The sequence below is a fragment of the Macrobrachium nipponense genome, chromosome 23 (genome assembly GCF_015104395.2).
Source record: "Macrobrachium nipponense isolate FS-2020 chromosome 23, ASM1510439v2, whole genome shotgun sequence".
NCBI classification, from domain to species: Eukaryota; Metazoa; Arthropoda; class Malacostraca; order Decapoda; family Palaemonidae; genus Macrobrachium; species Macrobrachium nipponense.
The window spans coordinates 6,452,129-6,479,511 of NC_061090.1; the positions used below are offsets into that span (position 1 = coordinate 6,452,129).

General features: G+C 44.7%; 1 protein-coding gene across 3 annotated transcripts in view; it reads left to right on the forward strand.

Moving 5' to 3' along the window:
- LOC135198441 (uncharacterized) overlaps positions 1–27,383 on the forward strand; it is a 211,625-nt gene that overhangs the window by 69,501 nt on the left and 114,741 nt on the right. For all 3 annotated transcript variants that reach the window (XM_064225992.1, XM_064226011.1, XM_064226002.1), the window contains one exon: positions 19,036–19,152. In XM_064225992.1, coding sequence (XP_064082062.1) covers positions 19,036–19,152 — 117 coding nt within the window. The remainder of the gene's footprint in view (positions 1–19,035; positions 19,153–27,383) is intronic.

Here is a 27,383-nt window from a genome sequence, read left to right on the forward strand (position 1 = left end):
AGTCATACTCCATACGACGACTTCAACCAAATAACCAGGTATCCAGTACCTGGCGCTGCCTCATGCTGGTCCACAGGTAATCATACCTGACTGCCTCTGACTGACTGACTGACTGGTCGTTCTGCCCTCCAGAACCTGACAGAAATCAGACATCTTCCGACACACGTCAACTCACTTGACCCTCCAGAAAAAAGAACAGGTTAATGGTTATCAGTTAAAACAAGCAGTACTAAGAAACAAACGGAATACGCTTGTTCCAACAAAGCCACTTAACCTGACAGTAGTAAAATGTGGAACCTTACCTTTCAAGTGAGGCGATCTCCGAAAGTGGCGACAGAGGAGGAGGACAAATGGCAGAAAACATGAAGACTTAACTTTACAAAACACATTGAAAAATGACAGAAAACATTAACACTAAACTTTACGAAACATTAACAAATGGCAGAAAACATTAACACTTACTTAACAAAAAAACTTAAAATTAATTTTTTTTTTTTTTTTTACGTTTTCACATAAGTGACTTACCAAACAATTTACATTAGCTGTAAGCTTCTTTTGTTCCGACACGGCATACAAACCTTCGGTCCTTTTACAATAGGAAAAGGTACTAGCGGCAGCTGGATAGGTCGTAAGCTTCGAACAAGGGGTTCGGTAGTAACTGCTTGTCCGACAGGCGCGCGCGGCGCGCGACTGGTAGGTAAACAAATCACTTTTGCTTTTTTCGGCCTGCTGGCGTGTGGACGTGTATCATCGCTCTCTGCCCGCTTTATCGTCGTTGCTTTCGCATGGTTGTGTTTTTTCTTTTCTATTTATCTAGTGAAACTGAATTGTAAGTACAATCATTTCATATTTATTTCCATTGAATTCAATTGTGAATTAAAGGAATCTTGGTTTCACCACGCCCTCCGATTACCCGAGTGCGGGACTGAAGGGCGTAAGTGCGGGAATTCATTTTCCCAGAAATGATCCTCGTATTGTGTATGCTCGGTGCCGAGGGCTGGGAGAGCGCTCGCTCCGAGCGTATATTTTGGTTGGAAATGTGTAGATGAAAATCGTAAGTAAGTGCTCTTTTCATTTATATTTTTTTGACCTGTATGCTCGTTGCCGAGCGAATGCGCTCGGCACGGAAACTTATTCTGTATGGAAGTGGAATCGCAAGTACAGTAATTCTTTTTCATTTTTCATATATTTATTTTGATTGTAGCAATACTCATTTTGGATCAGTTTCCGAGCTTACCCCGGAAATTGATCTTTTCCCCTTTTTATTTGAATGAAGTGAAATCGCAAGTGCAGTTCTTTTCATTTTCATATTTTATTGAGATTGCATTGTTTACTGGGATCAATGTTTCCGCTATTTACCGGGAATTGATCTTCCCCTTTTTATTTGTATGAAGATGATGAAATCGCTAAGCGCAGTATTCTTTTTCATTTTCATATATATATTGATTGCATCAATTCATTATGGATCAAGGTTTCCATAAACCTTGATCCATAAAGGTAAGGAATGGATCCTTTTACCCTTGCGCTCGGTACCGAGGGCGCAAATGCGCTCGATCCGAGCCCTTATTCATTGTGAAGTGAATCGTAATGCAAGATTCTTTTTCATTTTATTCTTTTTATTATGATTGCATCAATTTTTTATTTTGTTCAAGTTAACCGCTCAGTCAGGGATTGATCCTTATGCCCTTGCATTCGGGCCGATGGCACGATTGCTCTCGGGCTCTTATATTATTGTTGGGTACATGGGTGCTGTGCGGGGGTGGGGGGGGAACCGAGAACCCCCCCCACGCTCAGCTCCCACAGATGGCCCTTCCCCACCCCCCTGGGGGGGGGAGGTTATCGGCGTTCTCCTCGCCCGATCCGTCGAGCGCGGGGGAGGGCGCTCGGTCCGCCCGATGTACAATTGTATTCGGGGTCTTCCACTCGTTCGGAGAGGGCTCACCCCCCCGCGCGAGGGGACTTCCCCCCCACTAATCGCTACTACTGTTATTTCCGCAGGTGCTACTGCCACGAGGGTGGACCTTGCTGAGGTATGGGCGTCCTTCGATTTGCAGGGCGTGCTAGTGTCCAGGGGCTGCGGTTCTATGTCTGGGCCTACTGCGGTCACCCATGGAGTGGTGACCACGCTCCAGGTGACGCGTCCCTCCTCACCTGGTGTAATCACCTCACGTGGTAACAGTCTTGCCTACAGCCGCTGTGAAGTGCCGTTCGCCGTACCGAGAGGGGGCGTGCTGCCGCCGCTCGTGGTTGCCGCGCTGCAGCGACCACACTTCCGCTGCCCTAGAGCTCGCCCCTGGACCTGCCGCCGGTACCAGGATGTTGCTGGCTGCTGCTCCACTTCCTGTGTTCCCGGTGCTGCCTGCCGTACCTGCCGATTCTGGGCTGGCTGTCCCTGCCGTTGCTGCGCTGGCTGTCCCTGCCGTTGCTGCGCTGGCTGTCCCTGCCGTTGCTGCGCTGGCGGTCCTACCGATGCTGTGCTGGCTGTGCCTGCTGTTCCTGAGATGCCCATACCTGCTGATGTCGTCCCTGTTCGTGGTGGTACTACCCCAGACTTTGGTCTGTCTGTACAGGTGCGTCCGGGCCCTGTAGCTTCGGCTACAGCAGCCCGGCTCCGCCCTGGATAGCAGATCTTACGGTCTGTCCTGAGGAAGCTGACGAAGAAGAGGAGGAAGGTGTCGTCGTCGTCGTCTTCATCTTCTTCATCGTCGTCGGCTGCCGCCTCTTCCCCTTCGACTTCTAAGGCTTCACAGCCGAGGAAGAAGAAGGTTGCCTCCTCCCTCCTAAGAAGTCTCCCTCGGGAGCTTCTCGGGACCCGTCTCACCTCAGTGGGACGGGAGGGTTCCTTCCGCTGGTCCTCCTGCTCCTTCGGGAGCGGGGCCCGTCTCTTCTTCCGCAAGGAAGAAGACTACGGGGACCAGAGGGGTACCGGCTAACACCGGTACTTCCTCGCCTGGTGTCAGTGGTTCTGCCACTGCATCAGGGTCCGTCTCGGCCTCTCGTTCGCGGGAGGTACCGAGTGTACGGTCGCCTACCAGCGACCGTGCAGCCAGGAACCAGACCTCTGAATCCGCTCAGCGTCAGGTTCACGGCACGGGGCGGAAGACTGGTGACAGCCGCTCACGCGACTCTCACCAGACCAGCTATCACTCTCGCGGCGAACAGCTGGCTACCCGGGGACGTGACGGTCCACGACCGCCACGGGCTGAGGCTGGGGAAAAGCGGTCCTCCCGTTCGCCGGTGCCAGCCACGGCTGGAACCAGCGACGTGACGTGCCGTGAGGACAAGCACCGGGTCTCACTGTGAACAGTGGAGCCTGCAGGTCGCCTGACCGTCGCTCTCACCAGAGAGCGATCGGATATGGCAACCAGCACCAAGCTCTTCTGACACTTCGAGATCGGGGCCGCTGTGCTCAGTCCAGCCGTTCTCCACAGCGAGACGGTCGACCAGGCCTGCAGCTCGATCGCCACCACGGGTTGACGATCGCCTGCAGCCCTCCAAGCCTGCTGGTTCTGCCAGCGAGCAACGAAGGGGAGCGTCAGGTCTGCCTCTCCCGTACCTTCAACCTCCTCGGGTTACAACCGGGAGGAGCGAAGGTATTGAGGAGTGGATCGTGAGGGGTGCGCCCCTCACGATCCACCACGACGCCCTACGTGCCCAGGCACGGTTTCTTGGACCGGCCAGGACGTATGCGCAAGTTGGATTGGGAAGACCGAGAGGGCTGTCGCTGTTCCCCCCTTCTTAGGAGGAAGGTTCTCGGAATATGCTCTTGTTCGAAGGGCTTAACGGTCCCACTCTGCGATGCTGTGACTTCCGAGATCAGAGGAACTTTGCCGAGGTTATGACGCTGATTCGTCAGCACAACGACGACCTCGGGGAAGGATCGCCGCTCCCACCCACCAGCAGAGCCACGTCTCGGCTCGAGTCGTTTTGGGGCCCGAGAGGGAACCCAAATCGACGGTGGGTCTGCCGCGATCGGAGCTTGCCGACTGTGTTGAACCAGGTAGTCTCTCGTCTCCGGACAAGAAGGCTCTCTCAGTTCTGGCCGGTCAGAACAAGCTACTTCACCTCCTCTACTGCGACAGAGGCGTTTCTACGTGTCTTCGGACACCGTATTTGAATACCCCTTCGGTCCTCCTGAGAGGTTTCGACCTCGACGAGGACTGGAATGAGTCGGAGGACGGTATCGGCTCTCTCCTGTCAGGTGTCGATCACCCCACCCAGACGACGTTCACAGTGGCGGCAGATCCTTACCTACAGTATGAGTTCGTAACCCTCCTCGGGGAAAACGTTTTCTCCTGACGATACGTTTTCCCAGGCTCTGAGAGGCCATCGCCGTAAGGCGATGGCTGCTCCTTTTCTTCTCCAAACTGCTAGTTCCGCTGGGAAGGCGAGCCAGTATCCATTCCTCCCCCATTCCCTCTCTCCTTACGGCTACGAGGGAAAGGGGAGGGATCCTACAGTGATTTCTCTGTAAGATCCCACGTTAGGGGCTGCGCTAACCGGGGGACCTTCGGGTCCTACCTGACGTAAGCCCCGGTCGTTGAGGAGGGATCCTGCCCCACTTTCGAGTTTTCTACGGGAATCGAGAGGGACACCAGCCGATATCGTTTGACGAATTCGGTGGGGGTTTTCGCAGAGTGCTTAGAATTCTACGGGAATTTCTAGCGCACTCAGTGTGTTCGAGTTTTTTACGATCTCCAAACCACTTAGGCGAGACCACGGTCCAAAAGTGAGCGAGAATCCCCGATAATTGTTTACGATAATCGGGAACCTCGCTTATGCTCGAATTCCTGTAATTTCTAGCATTTGGAAGAAGATTGCTGCTGACTGAAAGAAGAGTATCTCACAGTAGGCGAGTTAACCTGGAATAGAGAAGAACGGACGGGAACTTCCAGTTTGGCTTGAACTATCGTCTTCGGTATTCTGTTCACCATTGAAGCTTTCCTTTGGGAAAGACTTCTCCTTCACTCTCTGACTAGAGAACGAAGCGGTCGATCTCCAATCCTTATTCTCATTTCCTCGAGGGGAAAAGAAGTTTAGGATGGAGGTCGTTGTACAGAACCTACAAATATACTACGTATATTACCCTCGCGACATGATTCTTGTAACAGTTGAATTGTCCGGGGGGTAGGCGCATACCGTAGTTAACTCTACGGTTTGTGACCGAGACGAATTGTATCTTAATTGAACTGCAACTCGGGGTTGCCTGCAACCTCCCAGCAGTTATCAGTTTCGATTTTAGATACTTGGTATTGTCATGACAACACCAAATCAGCTTTTGTATTTACCGAAATCCGTTTCGTTTAAATATAATTGCTCGAGCGTATTCTTTATGCTCGATGGTTCTAGCCGAACGCATTCCTTCGTGGAATAATGGATTAACTGGCAACTCAGGATGACGAGTCACCGAGAGCTACTGCGTATTGAACTGCCTGATAGCGGCTCAGTATCAGCTAGGTCTAGGAGATGCACGTTCGGTTACGTCTCTCTCTCCCCTGGTTTGATTGACTACCGAACCGTATCTCTGCCCAACAATCATGGACTTAGGTCTCTGATTAACGGGGATTCTCGCAATAATGAAGGACCATCTACTGCTGTGACGCTTGATTTCATCGCCTTCGACATTGCGAGAATTTTCAACAGAGATATCTCTTGGACTCTTTCATCTTTCTGTTTACCGCACGGTAAACAGAAAGTCTTGTACTAGTCAACCGCTGCATCGCACCGCGATTAATGCGAATGATTTTTGCAAGACATCTGAGTTTGTCTTCAAAATATCTCGTATTCGTTTAGTAGGTTTGCAATTATTCATTGCTCGCCCCGAAATTAACAGATATGTCAGAAGACATCGCCTACTCTCCGACCTGACAGCTCTACTTCCAAATGTTCAGCCCATGAGAAGCAGTTCTCAGGCAGTATTTCCCTGTCTTCATTACTGAAAAGCGCTCCGCTTTTATTGCAACTACGATCCTCACCGGACAGCAATGAATAGCGGTTAGCGTTCTCAGTCTTTGTAGCACAGGTTCAGAATCTTGAGAATCCTTCTCTCGGTTCAGCTGGTGAAGACGTAGGTTGCATTTTCTGTAACACCTTCGTCTTCAACGACACATAGTGTTGTTTCTCCTTAGCCGAGAATCAACTATACTATGAGATATCTTGCCATCAAGGACCTCGGTCTCTAGAAGGCAATTGACTTTCGCCTGTTGGGCACATGCCTTAAGAGAGTCATCACCTTGCCTTCTGGCATCGGTGACGAACAAATTATTTGTTTAGTCTCTTGGCAGAACCCTTTTAAGGCGAAGGTCACTGTGACTTGCTCGGGTGCCATGGACAACTTGCCTCCTACCGAACGCAGTCAGTCGGCAGCTGTCAGAGCGCCCAAGTCAAGTCTGTTACGAACTTCGCTGTGGACTTAGTTCGGTTGTTCCATAAACAATCTTTTCTTCGTCCTAACGGCTTGTCACAGTACCCATACCATCGACACCCACCATTGAGTATCTCGTGTCCTATCCACTTACCGAGAAGAACAACTTCCGCTGCAGACGGATAGACTCCAGTATTGGGTTACAGGACATCACCGAAGTCTGAGAAGAGGGTTATGGTCATTAACGGACCCAGTTCCCACTTTTCCTTTTGACTTAGGTAAATTGCATGACTTTTCCTGCGAAGTCAAGCATCCAGGGGATGGGGATTCGTGTGACGCTCGATTTCGTACCGAATTCGTAGCGAAGACTCTGAACCCTTCGGTTCCTGACGATCGGTTAGAGTCCTTCACAATCCCCTCCCTAATGGACTTCACCGCCTTCGATGCGAAGGAGATGCTGCTTTGTCCTGTGAAGCGCGACCGCGCTTTCTGAAGAAAAACTCGACATCCCAGGATGAGTGTTGAAGACTCTTCGTCAGCACCAAGATGACCTAGAAGTACACTCCCTCGAGTTACACAAGAACTCTCCATGGCGCAGGTACTGAAGGCAGGGGTCTGGTACAACCAGACCACCGGCACCTCCTTCTACCTTTGGATATTGCCCACAGGTCCTTGGATCGTTTTCCTTAGGACCCGTGTGGCTGTCAACACGTTGTCTAGCTAACCCAGACCTAGCAGGCCTGAACAGCATCGAGTCCTGGTGTGACTGTAAGAATAGATAAGTGAATGAGAGAGTGACTGGCTTCTCTTCCTATCTTTTCTCCCCTCTACCTGTGGGTAGAGGGATACGGTCATCACCTTGCTGGATAAGGACGAGATGCCGGTGAGCTACTCGACAGAGCCCCATCCTAGACCCTTTCACTAGGATGGGAGCGAATATCCACCACTTCCTCCTACAAGGGGGGGGGAAGTGGATGCCAACAAGAGACAAACCATAACTTTATGTTGCCTCTTGCAAATAGGAACTTGTTCTTGTTTGATGGTACGAAGAGATACGCTTGCCTCTCTCTTAGTACTTGGTCCAGAGGTCTGACCATTGATCCTGCGGTGCACACCCCGATCAATCGGACAGAGGCTTGGATCTCTCCCTCGCTCTTACGACCAGGGAGGCATTCCAAGGTTGGGCGAACACCAGTCTGTTCACAAAAGACTCAGATTCCTCCCACCAAGAAGTGAGTCTTCCTATTGTAAAAGGACCGAAGGTTTGTATGCCGTGTCGGAACAAATGACAATTTGTCCAAAATTGCATTGTTCCTAACTATACAAACCTGAGGTCCTTTTACACATAGCCCCACCTCATGCCACCCCTCACTCTGCAGTTTTTGCTTGGGCCAAAAGCAAAAGTGATTTGTTTACCTACCAGTCGCGCGCGCTAGCGCGCCTGTCGGACAAGCAGTTAACTACCGAACCCCTTGTTCGAAAGCTTACGACCTATCCAGCTGCCGCTAGTACCTTCCTATTGTAAAAGGGACCTCAGGTTTGTATAGTTAGGAAACAATTGCAATTTTGGACAAAATTGGTCATATTTGGGCAGTCAAGAATTCAAATTCCTGGCGGCGGTAGCGGCGCTGCCATTGTTTGTGTAGGTGATACAGATCCCGCCCACTTTCGGAAATACCCGGTACTGCTGAGCTAAACTCTTCGATTCATTTTTTGCCGGCCATGGGGTAACACCGGTGGTTTGTTGTTGCAGTCGACTTTCGTCTTCATTGTGGATTTTTTCTTTTTTGTGATGTACAATTTCTTGGTTAGCTTTTTTGCTTCATCAGTTAGCTGCCTAGTTATTAACAAGTTATTACAAAGATGTCTGATGCTAGTTCTTCTTCACTTAGGTTTTGCAGCAGTGGCTGCAAAACTAGATTAGCTAAACTATGTTACGATCTGCACTCCAAATGTGTTAAATGTAGGGGTCAGTGCTGTAGCAAGGAATTAACTTGTGATGAGTGCTGTAGTTTAGATGAACAAGGTTGGAAGACTTTTCAAGCTCATTTGGATAAAATGGACATAGATAGGAAAAGGAAAGCAGCTCTTAGAGCGGGTATTAAAACTTGAGTAGAGACAACTCCCGTGCCTTTAGAGGCAAACAAACCGTCACTATCTTCTCCACTTTTATCTAATATTTCACCTATTGATAGTCCTCCAACTTCAGAACCAATTACACCAGACCAGGTATCCCATGTTTCCGATCCCAACACCATTTCCTGGTTAGAGTTCAAGATGGACAAGAAATTTGAGTTCATACGTGAACAAACCCTCGGTCTTAACAATAGGATAATTTCTAGCATCTAGCTAGATCCGGTAAAAAGTAGATGAAAGCAAGGAATCTTGAGGTATCTGGCAATGCATGCGTAGATCGGGGGAAGAGTGGTCAAACAGCGAACATCTACGCCAGTCTTTCTTTACTGCCTTGGGACGAGAGTTGGGTTTTTTCCTCTTGGCCTTTTTCCCGGTTTTTGCCCGTTTCGTTCTTTTAGTGTGTTTGTGTGTGCTTTTGCCTAATAATATGGCTTCTTCTGCTCCTTCTCAATGTCAGCGTTGGTGCCCCGGAATTCCTGGATTTCCTTGTTCTCGTTTCTTGGCTTCGTCAGCGACGGACCCTCACATCACTTGCAGTAGGTGCCATTCCAATTTTTGTACGATTACGAATCGTTGTACGGAATGCCAGGCATGGCCTTTGGAGCAGTGGAGGAAGTTTTATGGTAAGAGGGAACGTCGAAGAGTCTCCACTCTTCCTTCTTGGGAGGGCTTTACTCCTATTCCCGATGTTTCGTCTTCCGCAGTAGTCAACTCCCTAGTAGCGTTGCCCCTGCTTCTCCTTCCTTTTCTTCCATTAATTCGTCGATGGAAGTATCAGGAGGTCGCCAGGGTATTATTTGTAATGTAGCCCCCTCTTCTTCGGGAGTTTTTTCGGTTCCCGGGAAGGGTGAGGTTTTTTCATCATTCTCTTCTCTTCCAGAGTCGGAGGCGATTTGGAAGACGCTTGGGCTAGGGGGTACCCCGTCCTTAGGGGGGTTGCTAGCGCATTTTGAGGAGGCTCGCACCCCTCCTCCCCAGTCCAGCCAGGCCATCCCCCCCCCACTCCAGGCCTCGACTCCATGGGAGGGAGCAGTCGGCCATCTTGTATTGCTCCGCCGGCTGCCGCCGCCTTGTCTTGGAGTGATGCTGCGGTGTCAGCCCCATTGTTGTCGTCACGGGGCCCATCTTTGTGTATTCCTCCGCCAGTGGCGTCTCTTTCTCCCTCTCTCAAAGGAGAGGTCGTGACGTCACCACCACTTGTAACGTCACTCTCATCGAAGACGTATCTTCCAATCACCTCTGAGCCGCCTCTCTTAGACGTGACGTCATCTCTGCCGCCCAGTTCGAAACATCTCTCTTCCTTGTCTTTGGAGCCTTCTCTGGCACATCAGTCCGAGCTCATATGCCAGGCGGTGCTTCAGAGGCTGGACTCTGTTTTAGATGTGAAGTTGGCTGCCTTATTGGTTGGGAGGACTGGTAGGAAAGGCGTTGCTTCGTCCCCATCTTCTGAGAAGAGTGCGCATAAGAAGCTGGTGCTGTCTCCCTCTCCCTCTTCCCCCTCTACGCCTTGTGGGCGTGTTAGGCATTGGGAGGCTACTTGCCCTACCTTTGCCGCCGAGGGAGGAACAGCATGGACATGTTCCTGAGAGTGCTGTGGTTTTGGGCAGTGTTATTGATGTGTGTTCTGCAGGGGTTGCTTCACCGCCGAACCTCGTACATGCAACCACCCCACCCCCCCAACCCCGTCCTTGCACATCACGAGCGTGTGGCAACATCCCCCGTCTATGCACGTGATGGTAGTGCCCCTTCTTCTCCCAGGCCTATTCGTTGCTGTAAAGACCTGAAGGCCCCTGTCAAGAGGTTGAAAGAAGTGAGCACGGAGGTGGTGCAGCCGGAGTGTTTGCTTGCTTCCAAGTCTTCCACTATAAGGGATTCTCTGTCAATCTCGAGTGCTCGAGTCTCCCCCCCCCCCATCTCACGTACGTACGGCCGCCACGCCCTTGTCCGTTCATGGCCGTCTGGAGTCACCTCACCTGTTGAGGTAAGTGATGTGCCTAATGTTTCAGTGGGTCCGTCTCAGAGGCTGACGCTTGGACCCAGCCCAGATAGGCTAGTAGAGATTTCAGACTGTTTGCCTACTAACCCTTCTGTGAATTTTGGTGAAGAAAACGCGTTAGAAGAGGCTTCACATCCTTCTTGTCGTTGGTCGCTGGTGCCAGAGCAGGAAGAAGGGGACACGCATGAGTTTCTGTCCTCCTTTTCGAAGGTTGTTGATCTCATTCGTGGGTTCAACAATTTGGAAAGTATGACTCAAGATCGGTCGTCCTACACTCCTTGCTTGGAAGCCTTGGTGGGAGCTGCTCAGGACCCCAAATCATCTCTCCAGCTGCCGTTGTCAGGGCACATTCAGTTGGTCTTGCAGAAGGTTAACACCTCTGTTTCTGACCGGGACGGTTCACTTCGCTCTAGAGGCTCTACCAAACTCGTACCCCCACCTCTCACAAGACATAGGAACTATACTACGAGCTCTGCTTTTTTGTTGTCACGCCACCTTAACCCAGACGTCATTCACCTGAAGTCAGGTTTGACTTTGGAACAAGTGAGGTCAGTGGCTCCGTCCTTATCTCCGCAAGACACCTTAGCCTTGGAATCTACTGCGGCCTCCATGTTGCAGACGGTTTCTTGGCTGGACCTCTGGTCTGTGGTGATTGCCAAGATAGCTTCTGACAGGTCCCCTGATGGGTTGGTGAGTGCCGCCTCACTTGTGAGTCTTTTGCAATCCGGGGGCAAGGCGTTTTCTTATTTGGCTCACCTCAGTGCCAATTTATGGGCTAATCTTCTTCTGGTTAGGAGGGACACGGCTTTGTCTAGGATGGAAAGGTCGCTCGACACCGAGTTTTTGCTGGTCTTGAGGAACGGTGACCTGTTAGAATCGCAATTTTTGTTTCCACAGACCGAACTCGACAATGCAATAGACCGACGTCGGGCCGACACCAAGGGCCGTCTGGTGCACCAGGCTGTGTCTAAATCAGAGGCCCCCCCTCGGAGACGTTTGTCCCCCCTCCTCCCCCGGTCCAGCAGCAATCGAGGAGATCGTCCCGTGGTAGGCCATCGAGGACCTCGAGTTTGGCAGGGCCTTCCTGTTCGTCACAGCCCAAGTCTCAGGATCAATGCCCCTTTCGTTCTCGTTCCTTTAAACCAAGAAGAGGCCCTAGGAGCAGAGGTCAAGGGGGCCGTCGGTAGTTTGGGCGCCTCTCCCTCTACTGCGCCACGGGTGGCGGGGGGGTGCCTGGCTGGCCATTGGGCCAAGTGGCAGTGTTACGGGGCGGAGAAGTGGGTGGTAGATGTCCTTCGGGTGGGATACTTGTTGCCATTCAACTTCTCTCCTCCTCTGTCGGACAAGCCGCAGCTCAGGAAGACGTATCCCCCAGATTCTCTGAAGTTCTTGGCTCTTCAGGAGGAGGTGCAGAAGATGCTGGACAATGATGCGATAGCGGAAGTAGTGTGTCCGTCCCCGGGGTTTCAGTCACATCTTCTTGGTGCCCAAGGCATCGGGAGGATGGAGGCCTGTGATCGACTTATCCACCTTGAATCGCTTCATCAGAAAGACATGGTTCAAGATGGAGACCTGCGCTCGGTGTTGGCAGCCATGAGGGAAGGTGACTTCATGCTGTCGATTGACTTGAAGGACGCATACTTCCAAATCCCTGTTCATCTCACGTCCAGGAAGTTCCTTCACGTCTCGCTGGCAGACAAGATCACGTTCAAAGTCTTGTGCTTTGGGTTGACCACAGCCCCTCAAGTGTTCACAAGGGTCTTCTCTCTCGTGTCAAGTTGGGCCCATGCTCAGGGGATCCGTTTGCTGAGGTACCTTGATGATTGGTTGGTCTTGGCAGTTTCCAGGGAAAAGCTGCTGCAAGACAGGGATCGTCTTCTTTGGTTCTGCCTGGCCCTGGGCATTTTAGTCAACCAGGAAAAGTCGAACCTCATACCCACTCAAAGGATTCTCTACCTGGGCAAGGTCATCGATACGACAGTGGCAAGAGTTTTCCCGTCGGATCAGAGATTGGAGAAGTTGCGGGCTGTGGCGCACAACTTCCTCTCAAAGTCGCATCAGTCAGCTCATCAGTGGCAGGTTCTTCTGGGAGTGCCATCTTCCCTGGAGAAGGTGGTCCCTCATGGGCGTCTTCATCTTTGGTCTCTGCAATGGAGACTGGGGGAATTCTGGTCTCCAGTGGGGGACTCTCCCCTGTTTATGGTCCCACTGTCTTTGAAAGTGAGAGAAGACCTTCGTTGGTGGCTGGACGACCAGAATTTATTGAAGGGCATCCCTCTGTGCTCTCTCCCTCCGGACTTCCTTCTGTTCTCGGACACCTCCCTCGCAGGTTGGGGCGCGCACTTAGGTGGCCTCATCGCTATAGGCTTTTGGGGTTTAGAGGACAAGCAGCAGCATACCAACGTCTTGGAGTTGAAGGCAGCTCTCCTGGGTCTGAAGGAGTTCCGGGCGATGGTAGAGGGTCACTCTGTTGTTCTCATGTCGGACAACACCACGGAGGTAGCCTACATGAACAAACATGGAGGCCTGGTTTCTCAGCAGCTTCATGTCTTGACCGTCGAGCTTCACCAGTAGGCAATCAGCAATTCGGTAGAGCTTTCAGCCAGGTATATCCCAGGGAAACGGAACGTGGTCGCAGACAAACAGTCGCCGGGATCAGACCTTAGGCACAGAGTGGTCCCTTCATCAAGTGGTGGCGGACAGGCTTTTTCCAATTTGGGGGAGACCCATGCTGGGCCTTTTTCTGACACGTTACAACAGGAAGCTGGAAGTGTTCTGTTCAGTGGTCCCAGATCCCTTGGCATTGGCAGAAGACGCAATCCAACATCCCTGGGACAACCTGGAGGTGTATGCCTTCCCTCCGTTTTGTTTGATCCATGAGGTTCTGAACAGGCTGTTGGGTTCACAGGGTCTCAGAATGACTCTGGTGTCCCCTCTGTGGCCTCAGGCGGAATGGCTTCCAGATCTGCTATCGTTGTTGTCGGAGATTCCGCCTTGGCGGCATCTCCTGTGTCAGCCCCATGCAGAAAGGTTCCACCAGTCAGTAGAATCCCTGTCTCTTCACAGTTGGAGGCTATCAACTATCTCCTCCGAGAGAGAGGCTTTTCTCAGAAGTTAGCTGGGCACATGTCCAGCAGTCTTAGGAAGTCAACCTCCGCAGTTTACCAAGGCAAATGGGCGATCTACTGTGATTGGTGTCGTAAACGGAGTTTTTCTCCACTATTCAGCGAATAGCAGACTTTTTAACCTTCCTCAGAGACGAGAAACATTTGTCTGTGTCTGCTATTAGAGGCTACAGGGCAGCTCTGAGTTTGGTGTTAGGCCTGAAGGGTATCGACGTCTCCTCTTCCTTGGAACTTTCCCTGCTAGTTAAGGGGTTTGAGCAGTCTTCTTCTCCTAGAGAGCTCAAGCCCCCAGCGTGGGATGTTTCCTTGGTGCTTAAGAGCTTGACTTAGAGCCCATATGAGCCCTTGCGCCGCTCATCTGATAGGAACCTGACGTTTAAGACAGTTTTCCTTTTGGCTTTGGCATCTTCCATAAGGGTAGGAGAGCTCCACGGTCTGAGTTATGAGGTGAAGCACACCAGGGGTTGGAAGTCAGTGTCCTTCAAATTTGTTCCGGAGTTCGTGACCAAGACCCAAAATCCCTCGGTGCATGATGACAGGTTCGCTTCGTTCTCCATTCCCTCACTGACTGACTTTGTGGATGGTGATGCTCAAGAGCTTTTGTCGTGCCCTGTCCGGGCCATGCGTTACTATTTTAAAAGGACTCGGCACCTTAGACCAGGCTGCCGCAGGCTTTTTGTCAGTACAGGTCGTACGAAGAAAGAGGTGTCTAAGAATACTATCTCTTTTTGGATACGGGAAGTCATCAGACAGGCATACTCGACTCCTGATGATTCCATCGCCATGTCTGTGCAGGCTAGAGCACATGACGTTAGGCGTATTGGTCCCTCTCTGGCTTTCAAAAAGAACTTGGCTGTACATAGAGTAATGAGCGCTGGTACTTGGTTACACCAGTCCATGTTCACCTCTTTCTATCTTAAGGATGTTGCCCACAGATCTATGGACATTTTCCCTGGGTCCTGTGGTGGCTGCCCAACAGGTTGTGTAACTCATAGTTGCCCTTAATGGGGCACCTTTGTATCTTACCTAAGATGATTGTGTGGATGAGAGAATGAGTGAGTTGGCTGGCCTCCTTCTTTCTCTTGTAACTTTCCTTCTTCCTTCGGGCAGTTTAAGGAATTGACACGTCATTTGCTGGACTGGTCTGATACAGGTGAGTGAGGTAGTCATACTGGTAGTGTAGTCGTGCAGTATTCAATATCTTACCCACTATTTAGTAGCATAAGCTCCGCTCCTGGGCAAGGAGGAGTCGAGAGTACTACAAACCCTAGTGCCCTGGTTTGTTTTTTGGACAGTCACAGTTTTTCTTTGGTTCCCTATACAATGGTTATCCCATATATCATTGTATGTCTCTCAGGTTCTGAGTGGTTAGATTTTAGTGTAACTAGCTTCTCAACGGACTTCAGTCCCTCTCTAAGAACTATTTCTTTTGAGAGCTGTACTGGCGGGTAGGCCCCCAGCCGGTCTAGGATGTCTTATACCTCCATCCAAGTATGAGTCTATCCTATTGTTAAGACTGAGGGTCTGCTCGCGTATGAACAAATGACAAATTTTCTAAGACAATTTGTATTTTTCATAGCTACAAACCTGAGGTCTTAACGTTATACTGCCCCCCTCTAGCCGCCCCTCTTTTAGTTAAGTCATCCTGAGTTGGGAAAGACTGGCGTAGATGTTTGGCGTTTGACCACTCTTCACCCGATCTACACATGCATTGCCAGATACCACAAGATTCCTTGTTTTCATCTACTTTTTACCGGATCCAGCTAGGCGCTAGAAATTATCCTATTGTTAAGACCTCAGGTTTGTAGCTATGAAAAATACAAAATGTCTTAGAAAATTTGTCATTTCTTGGCAAAATCCTTTATGGATTTGGGAATGTCATTTCGTGCATTCATAGAGAAGTCAAGTGAAAAGGCCAGTGTTAGGCCAAGTGTCAGTGTTGTGTCCGAGGAGGCGGCTGTCCGTTCCCCGTTCTCCTAGACGAAGGTCCCTTTCCCGCTCCTCAGCTCCTGGGAGAAGACATACCAGAGGTTGAAGGGAGACTGGGGGAGTTTGCCCACGGTCAGTCGTCGACGTAGTCGACTCGCGAGTGCCCAGGAAACACCGCTGGAAAGGCGTAGATATCAGTGACGTGCAGTTGTTGTCTGACTCGGAAGTGCAGTCGCCTGTGTCGAGGCGAGAAATGTGGAGTGATTTAGTCTCGTGTCCTTTTGAAGAGACATGCCCAGCGTGTGAGAGGGCTGTCGCCGCCTGTTAAGAAATCCAAGGAGCACTGGAGTCCACAACCTTCCTGCAGTTTTGCTCTGGACCGGATTTTCCAGGAAGATCGTCAGTCCTCTTCGGATAGCGTAACTTCAGACGGAGTCAGACGCTCATGTGCATTATAGCGCTTGTGCACTTCCGAGACTGACTTGCCTCGTTGTGTATCGATAGGAGTTTCGACTCGTTCGCCTCATTCGTCTCGAGCTGTTTCGACTCGTTCGCCTCATTCTCCTCGAGTTGCTTCAACTCGTTCGCCTCATACGTCTTGTGTTGTTTCGACTCCCAGTCGTTTGTTTTCGAAGAAGAGCCGTACAACAGCCATGACTTCGTCTTCACCCAAGGATGATTCGAAGGCCAAACCCTTGCTAGAGGATTCCGCTTTGGGCCCCTTTAAACATCAACTTCAAGAATTGTTGGTCTTTTTGAAGAAGACAACGAGCCTTACGGAAGAAGAAGACGGGGTATCGGCCGTTCTGTCGGAAGAGGAAACTCAAGACCAGGATTTGAAGCCCTCTTCTGCTTATTCTAGTCTGTTAAGGTTTCTTTTACAGACGTATCCGGACTTTTTTGAACCAGCTTCGCTTTCTTCACCTCCGTCGATGTTTGTGAAGGATAGGAGATCAGCGCCTTTGGGGTTCCGAAACCAGTTCTTTCTCCGTCCTCGAAGAAAGCACTGAAGAAAGTAGAAGAGTGGCTTGCTAAGAAGAGGGAGTCAGGCAAGGCTTTGTTCGCCTTCCCCCCGTTTAAGCTAAAGAATAAAACCTACAGGTTTTATGCGACAGAAGTTCCTTCTTTGGGAGTTTCTGCCTCCTCCCAAGGAGACTTCTCCAGCCTTGTGGACTCTCACAGAAGAGCCGCGTTCTCGGCTGCGAAAGTGTTGTTCTCTTCACCCAAGTTGGATCACCTGGTGAAGAACTTATACAAGGTGATCAAAGTCTTCAGTTTTCTGGATTAGACTATTGCAGCGTTAGCCAGGAAAATTGAAGATTGCAAGTCTCTGGATGAGGATTTTTCTGCGGACTGGCTCAATGTGTTGTCCTGTGCGGACAGGGCAGTGAGAGACAGTTCAGGGGAATTGGCCGCCCTATTTACTATGGGAGTACTCAAGAAGAAAGAACGGTGGTGCTCCTTCACATCTCGAGGAGTAACCACGAACCAAAAATCATCTTTGTTGTTCGCCCCCCCTGAGTAAATCTTACCTGTTTCCAGAAGAAACCATCAAGCATGTACTGTCGGACCTCGAGAAAAAGTCCACCAATGATCTTCTGTTTCAGTCAGTGAGAAGACCTAAGGAACTTTCAGCGACAGGAGCCAAAGCATCCCTTTCGAGGAGGTAAGTCGAGGTGGCAGCAGAGACCAAGAACTAATCTACGAACAACCTCCAAGTCTACCAAGAAACCCTCCTTTAAGAGCTTTGGCGTTAGCCAAAGAAGTAGAAGAGCTCATCAGCAAAGAGGCTATAGAGGAGGTAACAGACATGAACTCCCCAGGGTTTTACAACAGGCTCTTCGTAGTCCCCAAGGCATCAGGGGAATGGAGACCTGTTTTGGATGTAAGCGCTCTGAACCTCTTCGTCCGGAAGACAAAATTCTGAATGGAAACCAGTCAATCGGTAATGTCAGCCATCCAACCGGGCGACTGGATGGTGTCTCTCGGCATGAAGGATGCATACTTCCATGTCCCCATCCATCAGAACTCCTGGAAGTTCCTGAGATTCATCTTCAAGAAGAGAGTCTTCCAGTTCAGAGCCCTCTGCTTCGGTCTGTCAACCGCCCCTCAAGTATTTATTCGGATTCTCGCTCCTCTGGGAAAGTGGCTGCATTTGATGGGGATCAACAGCTTTTTACTTAGACAACTGGCTCCTGAGAGCCAGATCCGGTGTTTGAAGGACTTGGAGAAGACGCTTACTTTGACACAGCAATTGGGTATCATAATAAACACGGAGAAGTCCCAATCGATTCCAACATGGTAAAGTATACTACGTACAACGAAATCGCTAACGAATTTACGTTAATAAACGAAATAGTTAGAACGAACGAATACCATGTGAGTACGATAACAATGCTGCTACCGAGTGGCCGAAGCACGCCGCTATGTGGTAGATGCATGATGGGAGGGATGCTGACCAATAGGAGAGAAGGATCTCATGGCGGTGACTAGCATCAGGAACCAATGGGAGAGCGGGAGGATGGTGGTGAGTCTACTCAGTTGGCACGCGCGCGAGTTCCAAAATTGCTATCGGTGGTCCGGGCGAATCTCGGACTTTACAGCAACAACCTTTCATATCTTGAGCAATTTTCGTATGTAGAGCCGTAACATTTTTCGTATTAGCTTTCGTATCTCGAGTTTTTTGTAAGTTGAGCCTTTCGTATCTCGAGGTACCACTGTACTATTTGGTTTTTAATGGTGTTTGGGTAAATTTTGTATCTGGTTTATTTTGTTGTGTAGCCCAGGGTAAGGTCTTTCATTCATTGCAAAGCTTTGACAATTATTAGTGCGTTCCTTGGTTGAAAGTATCCCATTTAAGTAGAGGCAGTATTTCATATTGTAGCTCCATTACCATGTAAGGATACAAGTATTATTTCAATACTAGCTAATTTACTATTGTAAATTCATCACATTTTTCAGTGTTTTTAGATAGTATATGTCCATGCTACCCACCTTTCAATGTTGGATTTAGCAATGTAGTTACTTGGTAAGTTACTTATATAAAAATGAAATTTTTATAATAAACTAAGATTTTGCATAATAATATACTTAACCATGTAACTACATGATTGGAGCCCTCCCTCCTCCTATCTCATGGACTACCTATACTTCCCGAAAGTGGGTAGGGCAGTTACCGACACCAAAAACAAAAGAATCACTACTGCGAATTTTAAATCTAAGCTGCTGTGAAAGTAGAAATTATAGCTGTGGCTATTTGGTAAGTACATACGTAAATAAAATCTTTTAAAAAAATCTCATTTTCCTTATGTTATGTCACAGATTACCTTGTAAAAACCTTGCAAACATTCAAGCATCCACACACACATGTTAATGATGAATTTTGTGGATTTACTGCATATTTTTCATACACAGCTTTATCTATTATGTAATATGATTTTTTTCTTTACCTATTATGTCATCTGAATTTTTTTTTCTTCTATTAGGGAATTTCTGGCCCTAGCAGGAAGTGCTACAGAGTGGAATAGTACGTACGAAGCTACTGCATCATGTGACTCTTCCAACTCTATAGTTATGGCCAATATCGGAGATAAATCAAACAGGTACAGTAGGGTAGACTTCATCATAAAATTTTTAATGTTTTGTTCATGAGACTTACCCAGGAATTATATAGCTATAAGTTTCCATGAATGGCAGCCTAATTCAAATTTCACAGGTAGCACTTCGGTTGCTCAGTGTGTAGGTACTAGGTATACAGTGCCGTCCCCCAACAGCAATACTAGGAACAACTTAGCAAAGCACTTCATTCTGTTTCCTGCCGTGCTTGACTAAACAACGAGCACTTACAGCAGCTTGTTCTTATTTTCCGGTTATATCACCGGATTTCAGTAGTGTTACACAACCACCAGAACGCATTCTTAGCCTTCGAGCAGGATGAGTCTTGTCCTGTTTGTTTAATTCAGATTATCATCAAGCCGGATAGTATTTGTATTCTCAAAAACAGTTCTTGAATGTAACACCATTCAATTAGGCCTAATATTTTGCATATTATGTTTTACTTGCTGGGCTTATGCCATTTGCAAGTCGTCAGTTAATAATTGCCTTAAGTAATCATGATTTAACGTCATTTCTTTAGGCCAAGCTTTTGTGTTTAGATTTTGTTTACTGGCCATAGGCCTTTAGCGAGACACTGGTAAATTATTACAAAATAATTCTTAAATGTTATTCCATTCTTGCATCTTGAACCTTTGCATTTATTATTTACTAGCTGGGTGTTTCGGACCAATTCTTAAATACTTAAAAGTTTATTACCGCCAGATTCAGGCGCATAACATATTTATTGTATTGTCCTTTTATCACTTTATATATACTATATAGCTTGAGCTTTAATATACGAAAACATTTAAAATAATTATTAACAAAAGAAAAACCCATAAACGAAGTAATGAAAAACGTTACAAAACAATCCAACTGAAAGTTACAATAGTTAACTAGGCAATGAAATTCTGAAAGTTAGTTTCTTAAACGGAGGTGAGGCAAGTATTATATAATTAATAATACTGATCCAAATGATCAGGAGGACACCCCACGGGAACATCTGCAAGAGGGACACATCACATGGTTGCTATCAACAGTCAACAACAGGGCCAACTTCCTCGTTGAGACGAATCCTCATCAACTATATCGTCCGGGAATATATACCGTGCAAGTTCATTGGAGCATTCAGCTTCCACAAAGCGCGCTTTCACCATAAATTTGCTACCATCGTAGCCAACGATGCACGATTCCCAGGACGATCATCGAAGTATAGCCAAAATCACACTCGCAACTTACAATTATTAGAACGTCCACTCTCTTCTACTGCAGAGTTCCGTGTCCCTCCTGAAGTATACCTCACGCCTCCAACGTCACCTGCTGTAACAGTAATATTGACATATAATTAGGGAACTATGGTATTTGTAGAATAGGTAATAACCCAAAGCAGTAGTTTTGGAAAGAACTATTTCTTACAAACTATCACGGGATCATAACACCCCCACCCTTAACAAAAAATCACATTGATTTTATGTAAAGTGAATGCTAGCAAGCAAAATAATCTTAGTAGCAATATAACCTGCTGATTTTTTTCCAAACCTTATCTCCGCAAAGAAAAACAAAGTTGTACACAATAATTCCTTTACAATAGTCAAGTAAAGTATACAATCTACAGACTAAACAAAACATAGGGAACCTTACAAAATTTCCAATAGAAAAGTAAGCAGTTAATTACATATACAAAGCAAATATGGGGAATAACATCATTACTCTCTAGACAGGGCATCTGGTATATTGTTATCTTTGCCAGGAATGTGAATAACTTCCAAATTATAATCCTACAAAAACATTGCCCTGCGGGTAAGTCTACGATTTTTATTATTGAACTGCTGGATGTATTTCAGTGGATTGTGATCTGTATATACTATAACTTTACCACTGTGAGCACTAATATATGTTTCGAAATGCAGAAGAGCTAATATAAGAGCAAGAGCCTCTTTTTCTATCACTGAATACTTAACCTGATGCTTATTTAACTTTTTAGAAAAATATGAAATCGTATGACTTACTCCATCCTCACACACCTGCAGCAGAACAGCACCTACCCCTTGATCCGAGGCATCTACCGCAAGGCTAAAAGGAAGTTCAAAGTTTGGTGCCCTGAGAACGAGACAAGAAGTCAATACACATTTAACTATTTCTAATGACTTTACATTTGTCATCCCACACAAATTTGGAATGCTTTCTCAACAAGTTGGTCAAAGGTGCAACAACATCTGAATAATTAGCAACGAAACGGCTGTAGTAACCAGCCATTCCCAAGAATCTTTGCAGTTCTTTCTTTGATGAAGGTACAGGGAATTCTTTAATCTTTGCTACATTAACCTCTTTAGGAAGTACTTCACCTTTCTGAACTACATGACCCAAAAATGTTACAGTAGCTTCACAAAAGACAGATTTACTGAGATTAATCACCAAACCAGCATTCAATAATAATTCTCTCTCTCTCTCTTACAGAGATGTAAGTTTTTTGTATGATAAAATAAATTATTTACTAATTTTCAAATATTAATATTAATGTAAAGAGCAATCGCTTCAATAAAGAAAATACTACTGTGAATTAGTAAGATTTTAGTTTATAAATAAAAAAAATGTAAGAATGAAGGAAATCCCAGTCTTCACGCATCTTTCTTTCAAACTCCAGTTACCAAGCTGAGGTCTAACAGCTGATAAATATATCAAGCAATGTGAGAGGGGAGGGAGTGTGCTCTCTCTCTCTCTCTCTCTCTCTCTCTCTCTCTCTCTCTCTCTACTGAGATGAGAGATTTTTTGGTACACGTATGTATAATATGTTTATTAACCCTTAAACGCCGAAGCGGTAAAAAAAAAATGTCTCCCGTGTGCCGGAGGTGTTTCAGAGTGAGCGCGAAGCGGAAAAAATATTTTTTTCAAAAATTCACAGCGCGCTTAGTTTTCAAGATTAAGAGTTCATTTTTGGCTCCTTTTTTTGTCATTGGCTGAAGTTTAGTATGCAACCATCAGAAATGAAAAAAAATTATCATTATCATATATAAATAATGCGATATATGATAGCGCAAAAACGAAATTTCATATATAATTGTATTCAAATCGCGCTGTGCGCAAAACGGTTTAAAGGTAACGAGTTACTTCCCTTTTTTTTTTTTTTTTTTTTTTTTTTTTTTTCCGTTTCGTAATGTACACTAAATTGCGATCATTTTGGTATATAACACATTGTAAAACGATAAAAGCAACACAGAGAAAATATTATCACAAAATAATGCATGAATTCGTAACGCACGGACGTAAAACAGATATTTTTTTTCAAAAATTCACCAATAAACTAAATATTGTCCTAGAGAGTTCCAATTTCTTTCAAAATGAAGACAAATGATTGAATATTACTATACTGTAAGAATATTAGCTTACAAATGCAGTTTTCGACCATATCTGACTAGGTAAAGTTGACCGAATGTCAAATTTTTTATATATATATTTTTTTATATGCAATTATTTCGGAAATAAGAAAAGCTACAACCTTCAAATATTTTTCGTTTTATTCTACATGAAATTGCGCACATTTTCATATATAAAACTCTATGAAATGCCTAATATGAAACAGAGCAAATATTCCGAGAATGGAACGTACGCATTTCGGAGATTTGTGGCTGAGAATCCGCGTGCTGAGAGAAGGAAAGATTTTTAAAATTCACCATAAATCTAAATATTGTGCTAGAGACTTCGAATTTGTTTCAAGATGAAGATAAGTGACTGAATATTACTAGACTGTAAGAGTTTTAGCTTACAATTGCGTTTTCGACCATTTCAGTAGAGTCAAAGTTGACTGAACGTGGTTTTTTTCTATTTATCGTGATTTATATGCAAATATTTCAAAATGAGAAAAGCTACAACCTTCAATTATTTTGTTTTTTATTGAATTCTACATTAAATTTCGCACATTTTCTATATAAAAACTTTATGTAACGGCTAATTTAAAATGTGCAACATTCCACAATCGCACGTATGATTTTTTTCGGAAGAGTTACCGCGCGGACGTAAAGAAAATGTTATTTTTTTCATAATTCCCATAAATAAACGATAGTGTGCTAGAGACTTCCAATTTGTTGCAAACTGAAGGTAAATGCTTGAATATTACTAGAATATAAGCGGTTTAGCTTACAATTGCGTTTTTCGACCATTTCGGTAGAGTCAACGTTGACCGAAGGTTGAAAATTTGTCACTTATCATTTTTAATATGAAAATATTTCAAAATTGATAAAAGCTACAACCATGGGTTATTTTTAGTTGTATTGTGCATGAAATTGCGCACATTTTCATATATAAAACTTTATGTAACGGCTAATTTAAAATGGTGCAAACATTACCACAATCGCATGTATGATTTTTTCGGAAGAGTTACCGCGCGGACGTAAGGAAAAAGTTTTTTCATAAATTCACCATAAATCGAAATATTGTGCTAGAGACTTCCAATTAGTTGCAAAATTAAGTTAAATGATTGAATATTACTAAAATATTAGAGTTTTAGCTTACAATTGCGTTTTTCGACCATTTCGATAGAGTAAAGTTGACGAAGGTTGAAATTTTGGCACTTATCGTTATTTATATGAAAATATCTCAAAACTGATAAAAGCTACAATCATGAGTATTTTTTTGTTGTATTTTTCATAAAAATGCGCACATTTTCATATATAATACTTCATGTAACGGCTAATTTAAAATGGTACAAAAATTATGTCAAAGTGACGAAATAATTTCCGAGATGTGTCACAGATACTTTTTAGTGCGGCAAGAAAGAAATTTGCGCTTGCGCGCTGCGTAACGATTGTAAACAAAACAACACCTTGATCCGTGAACTCCCAGCATCCCCCAAGGCGCGTGATTCAAGAGTTTTCGGCTGGTAGGCCTAAAAGTATTTTTCCGCGAATTTTTAAAAAAACTTTTGTATGTCGACGTAAAATACGTCCAGTCGGCACCCGAGAGACAAAAAATGTCGACGTAAAATACGTCCAGTCGGCGTTTAAGGGTTAATATTTTCAAATAATAATAATAATAACTGTAATTACAAAAATCATATGTGAAAGTATTTTACAGAAATACTACGCTAATCTCTCTCTCTTACAGAGATGTATGTTTTTTTATGATAAATAAGTGACTTACTAATTTTCAGATATCAATATTAATGTAAACAGCAATAATATAAATTCATTAAAGTAAATACTAAAGGGAATTAGCAAGATTTTAGTTTATAAAGTAAAAAATTATGTAAGAATGAAAGAAAATCCTTTCCACCCCCATTATGTCTTTGAACGCCAGTTAGCCAAGCTGAGATGGCTGGAGTCCAACAGCTGTCAAATATATCAAGTAATGTGACAGGACGGCGGAGTGTGTTACCCTCACCAGATCATGCAATTTCTCTCTCTCTCTCTTACTGAGATGAGAGTTTCTATGGTACATGTGTATATGTATATTAATATTTTTGCATAATAATAATAATATAACTAATTTCAAAATTCATGTGTGATAGTATTTTAAAGAAATACAATAATCTATCCATTTCACTTTTAAATAAGGATAACCCTCTCTCTCTCTCTCTCTCTCTCTCTCTCTCTCTCTCTCTCTCTCTGCCACACAAGATACACGTATGTCATAGTGGTAACTCGAGCCTTCTGTTTGGGCTGGAAGTGTATGTATAGATATATCTTTAAGGGTATTGCTACATTTTATGGTAAAATGATAATATACAGTACTAGTTTTCAAATAGTATTAAGTTTAATGAGATTAAACAATAACAATAACATTCTCTCTCTCTCTCTCTCTCTCACTTATGTATGTTTATTTGTTTTGTATAAATAAATTATTTACCTTATAACTAATTTTCAAATATTAATAAGATTGATAAAAAAATAGCGATTCCCAGTCTTTTTATCCACTTGGAGGAAGGTGGCCGGACGAGTAAATGGCAGTTTGATATATGAATTGACGGAGGGGGAGTTGAGTCTTGGAGTTATTCTCTCTCTCTCTCTCTCTCTCTCTCTCTCTTATTATTATTATTATTATTCTGTCTCAGAAATAATTCATAATTTCACTCTTGATGGTCAGATATGTGATGTTGCCATTCAGTGCTCTCTCTCTCTCATTGGCTGTAGGTACCGTATATACTCGCATATTATGTGACTTTTGAAACCTAATTTTGAATTTTTAAGCTAATTTTAAAGGGGTTGCATCATACACGCGTTATAAAATCAGCGTACTGTCTATGCTTTCCCAAATCGGCAGATTGCGATAGTTACTACCAGAGGAATTATGTATATTCTCATATTACTATTGTATTTTAAAATACAAAAGAGCGATTGTGCGCCATTTGCATTATTTTGGTTTATACAACATGTTTAACTGTTCTAGACTAACCATCTATAATTTCCAAATCAGTTAAGGCACAATACAGAAGGATTTTTTACTTTTTGCTTTACTTGGTAAAAGAAACATTTGTTACTTGCACTATTATTTTTATTTTAGGATACACAGGCACGTGAAAATTTATTAAAGTAAAAAAATGCATAAAATTAATAAACTAAAATCCTCCAAAGTCACTCTCTGTGTCCGTATCATCAAATAAGGCTCTGAATTCTTCGCCATCAAGGCAGTCATCATATTCGTCAATTTCCAGATCTTTGATCATTTCGTCTTTATCTCCTGCATCTTCGTATAGGACATCGTCAATTCATATGGAAGGTATAGTCTTGTCACCGTGGCGAGCTCTCTGGCGTGGCTTTTAAAGATCTGCCCTTATGCTAATTTTACAAAAACAACAACTACCCGTGTGTGACAGACCTTTGAATGTCCTTGAGACATACCCCGAGGCTATAATTATAAGATTATAAGGGGTTTTCATTCCCAGGTACTTTAACCCTTAAACGCCGAAGCGGTAAAAATAAAAAACTCCCCCGAATGCCGGAGCCGGTTTTGAGTGAGCGCGGAAGCCGAAAAAATAATTTTTTCAAAAAATCACAGCGCGCTTAGTTTTGAAGATTAAGAGTTCATTTTTGGCTCCTTTTTTTGTCATTGCCTGAAGTTTAGTATGCAATCATCAGAAATGAAAAATAATATCATTATCATATGTAAATAATGCGATATATGGTAGCGAAAAAAAAAATTCATACATAATTGTATTAAAATCACGCTGTGCAAAAAACGGTAAAAGCTAACGAGTTTCTTTTTTTTCCGTTGTATTGTACACTAAATTGCAATCATTTTGATATACAATACATTGTAAAACAATAAAAGCAACACCGGAAAAATATTATCACAAAATGATGTACGAATTCGCTAATGCGCGGACGTAAAAAATTGTTTTTTTTTTTTCAAAAATTCACCGTAAATCTAAATATTGTTCTAGAGACTTCCAATTTGTTTCAAAATGAATACAAATGATTGAATATTATGATACTGTAAGAGTTTTAGCTTACAATTGCGGTTTTCGACCATTTCCAACGAGTTAAAAATGACCAAATGTCGAAAAAATTTTATAGATTTTTTTTTATATGCAATTATTTCGGAAATTAGAAAAGCTACAACCTTCAAATATTTTTCCTTTTATTCTACATGAAATTGCGCACATTTTCATATATAAAACTCTATGAAATGCCTAATATGAAACGGAGCAAATTTTCCAAGAATGCGATGTACGCAATTCGGAGATTTATGGCGGAGAATCCGCGCGCGGAGGGAAGGAAAGTTTTTTTCATAAATTCACCATAAATCGAAATATTGTGCTAGAGACTTCCAATTTGTTGCAAAATGAAGGTAAAGGATTGAATATTACTAAAATATAAGAGTTTTAGCTTACAATTGCGTTTTTCGACCATTTCGGCAGAGTCAAAGTTGACGAACGAACGTGGTTTTTTTTTTTCTATTATCATGATTTATATGCAAATATTTCAAAAATGAGTAAAGCTACAACCTTCAATTATTTTTGTTGTATTCTGCATGAAATTGCACCACAATTTTCATATATAAAAACTCTTTATGTAACGGCTAAAACTTAAAATGGTGCAAACATTACCACAATCGCACGTATGATTTTTTCGGAAGAGTTACCGCGCGGATGTAAGGAAAATGTTATTTTTTTCATAAATTCACCATAAATCGAAATATTGTGCTAGAGACTTCCAATGTGTTACAAAATAAAGGTAAATGATTGAATATTACTAAAATATAAGAGTTTTAGCTTACAATTGCGTTTTTTGACCATTTCGGTAGA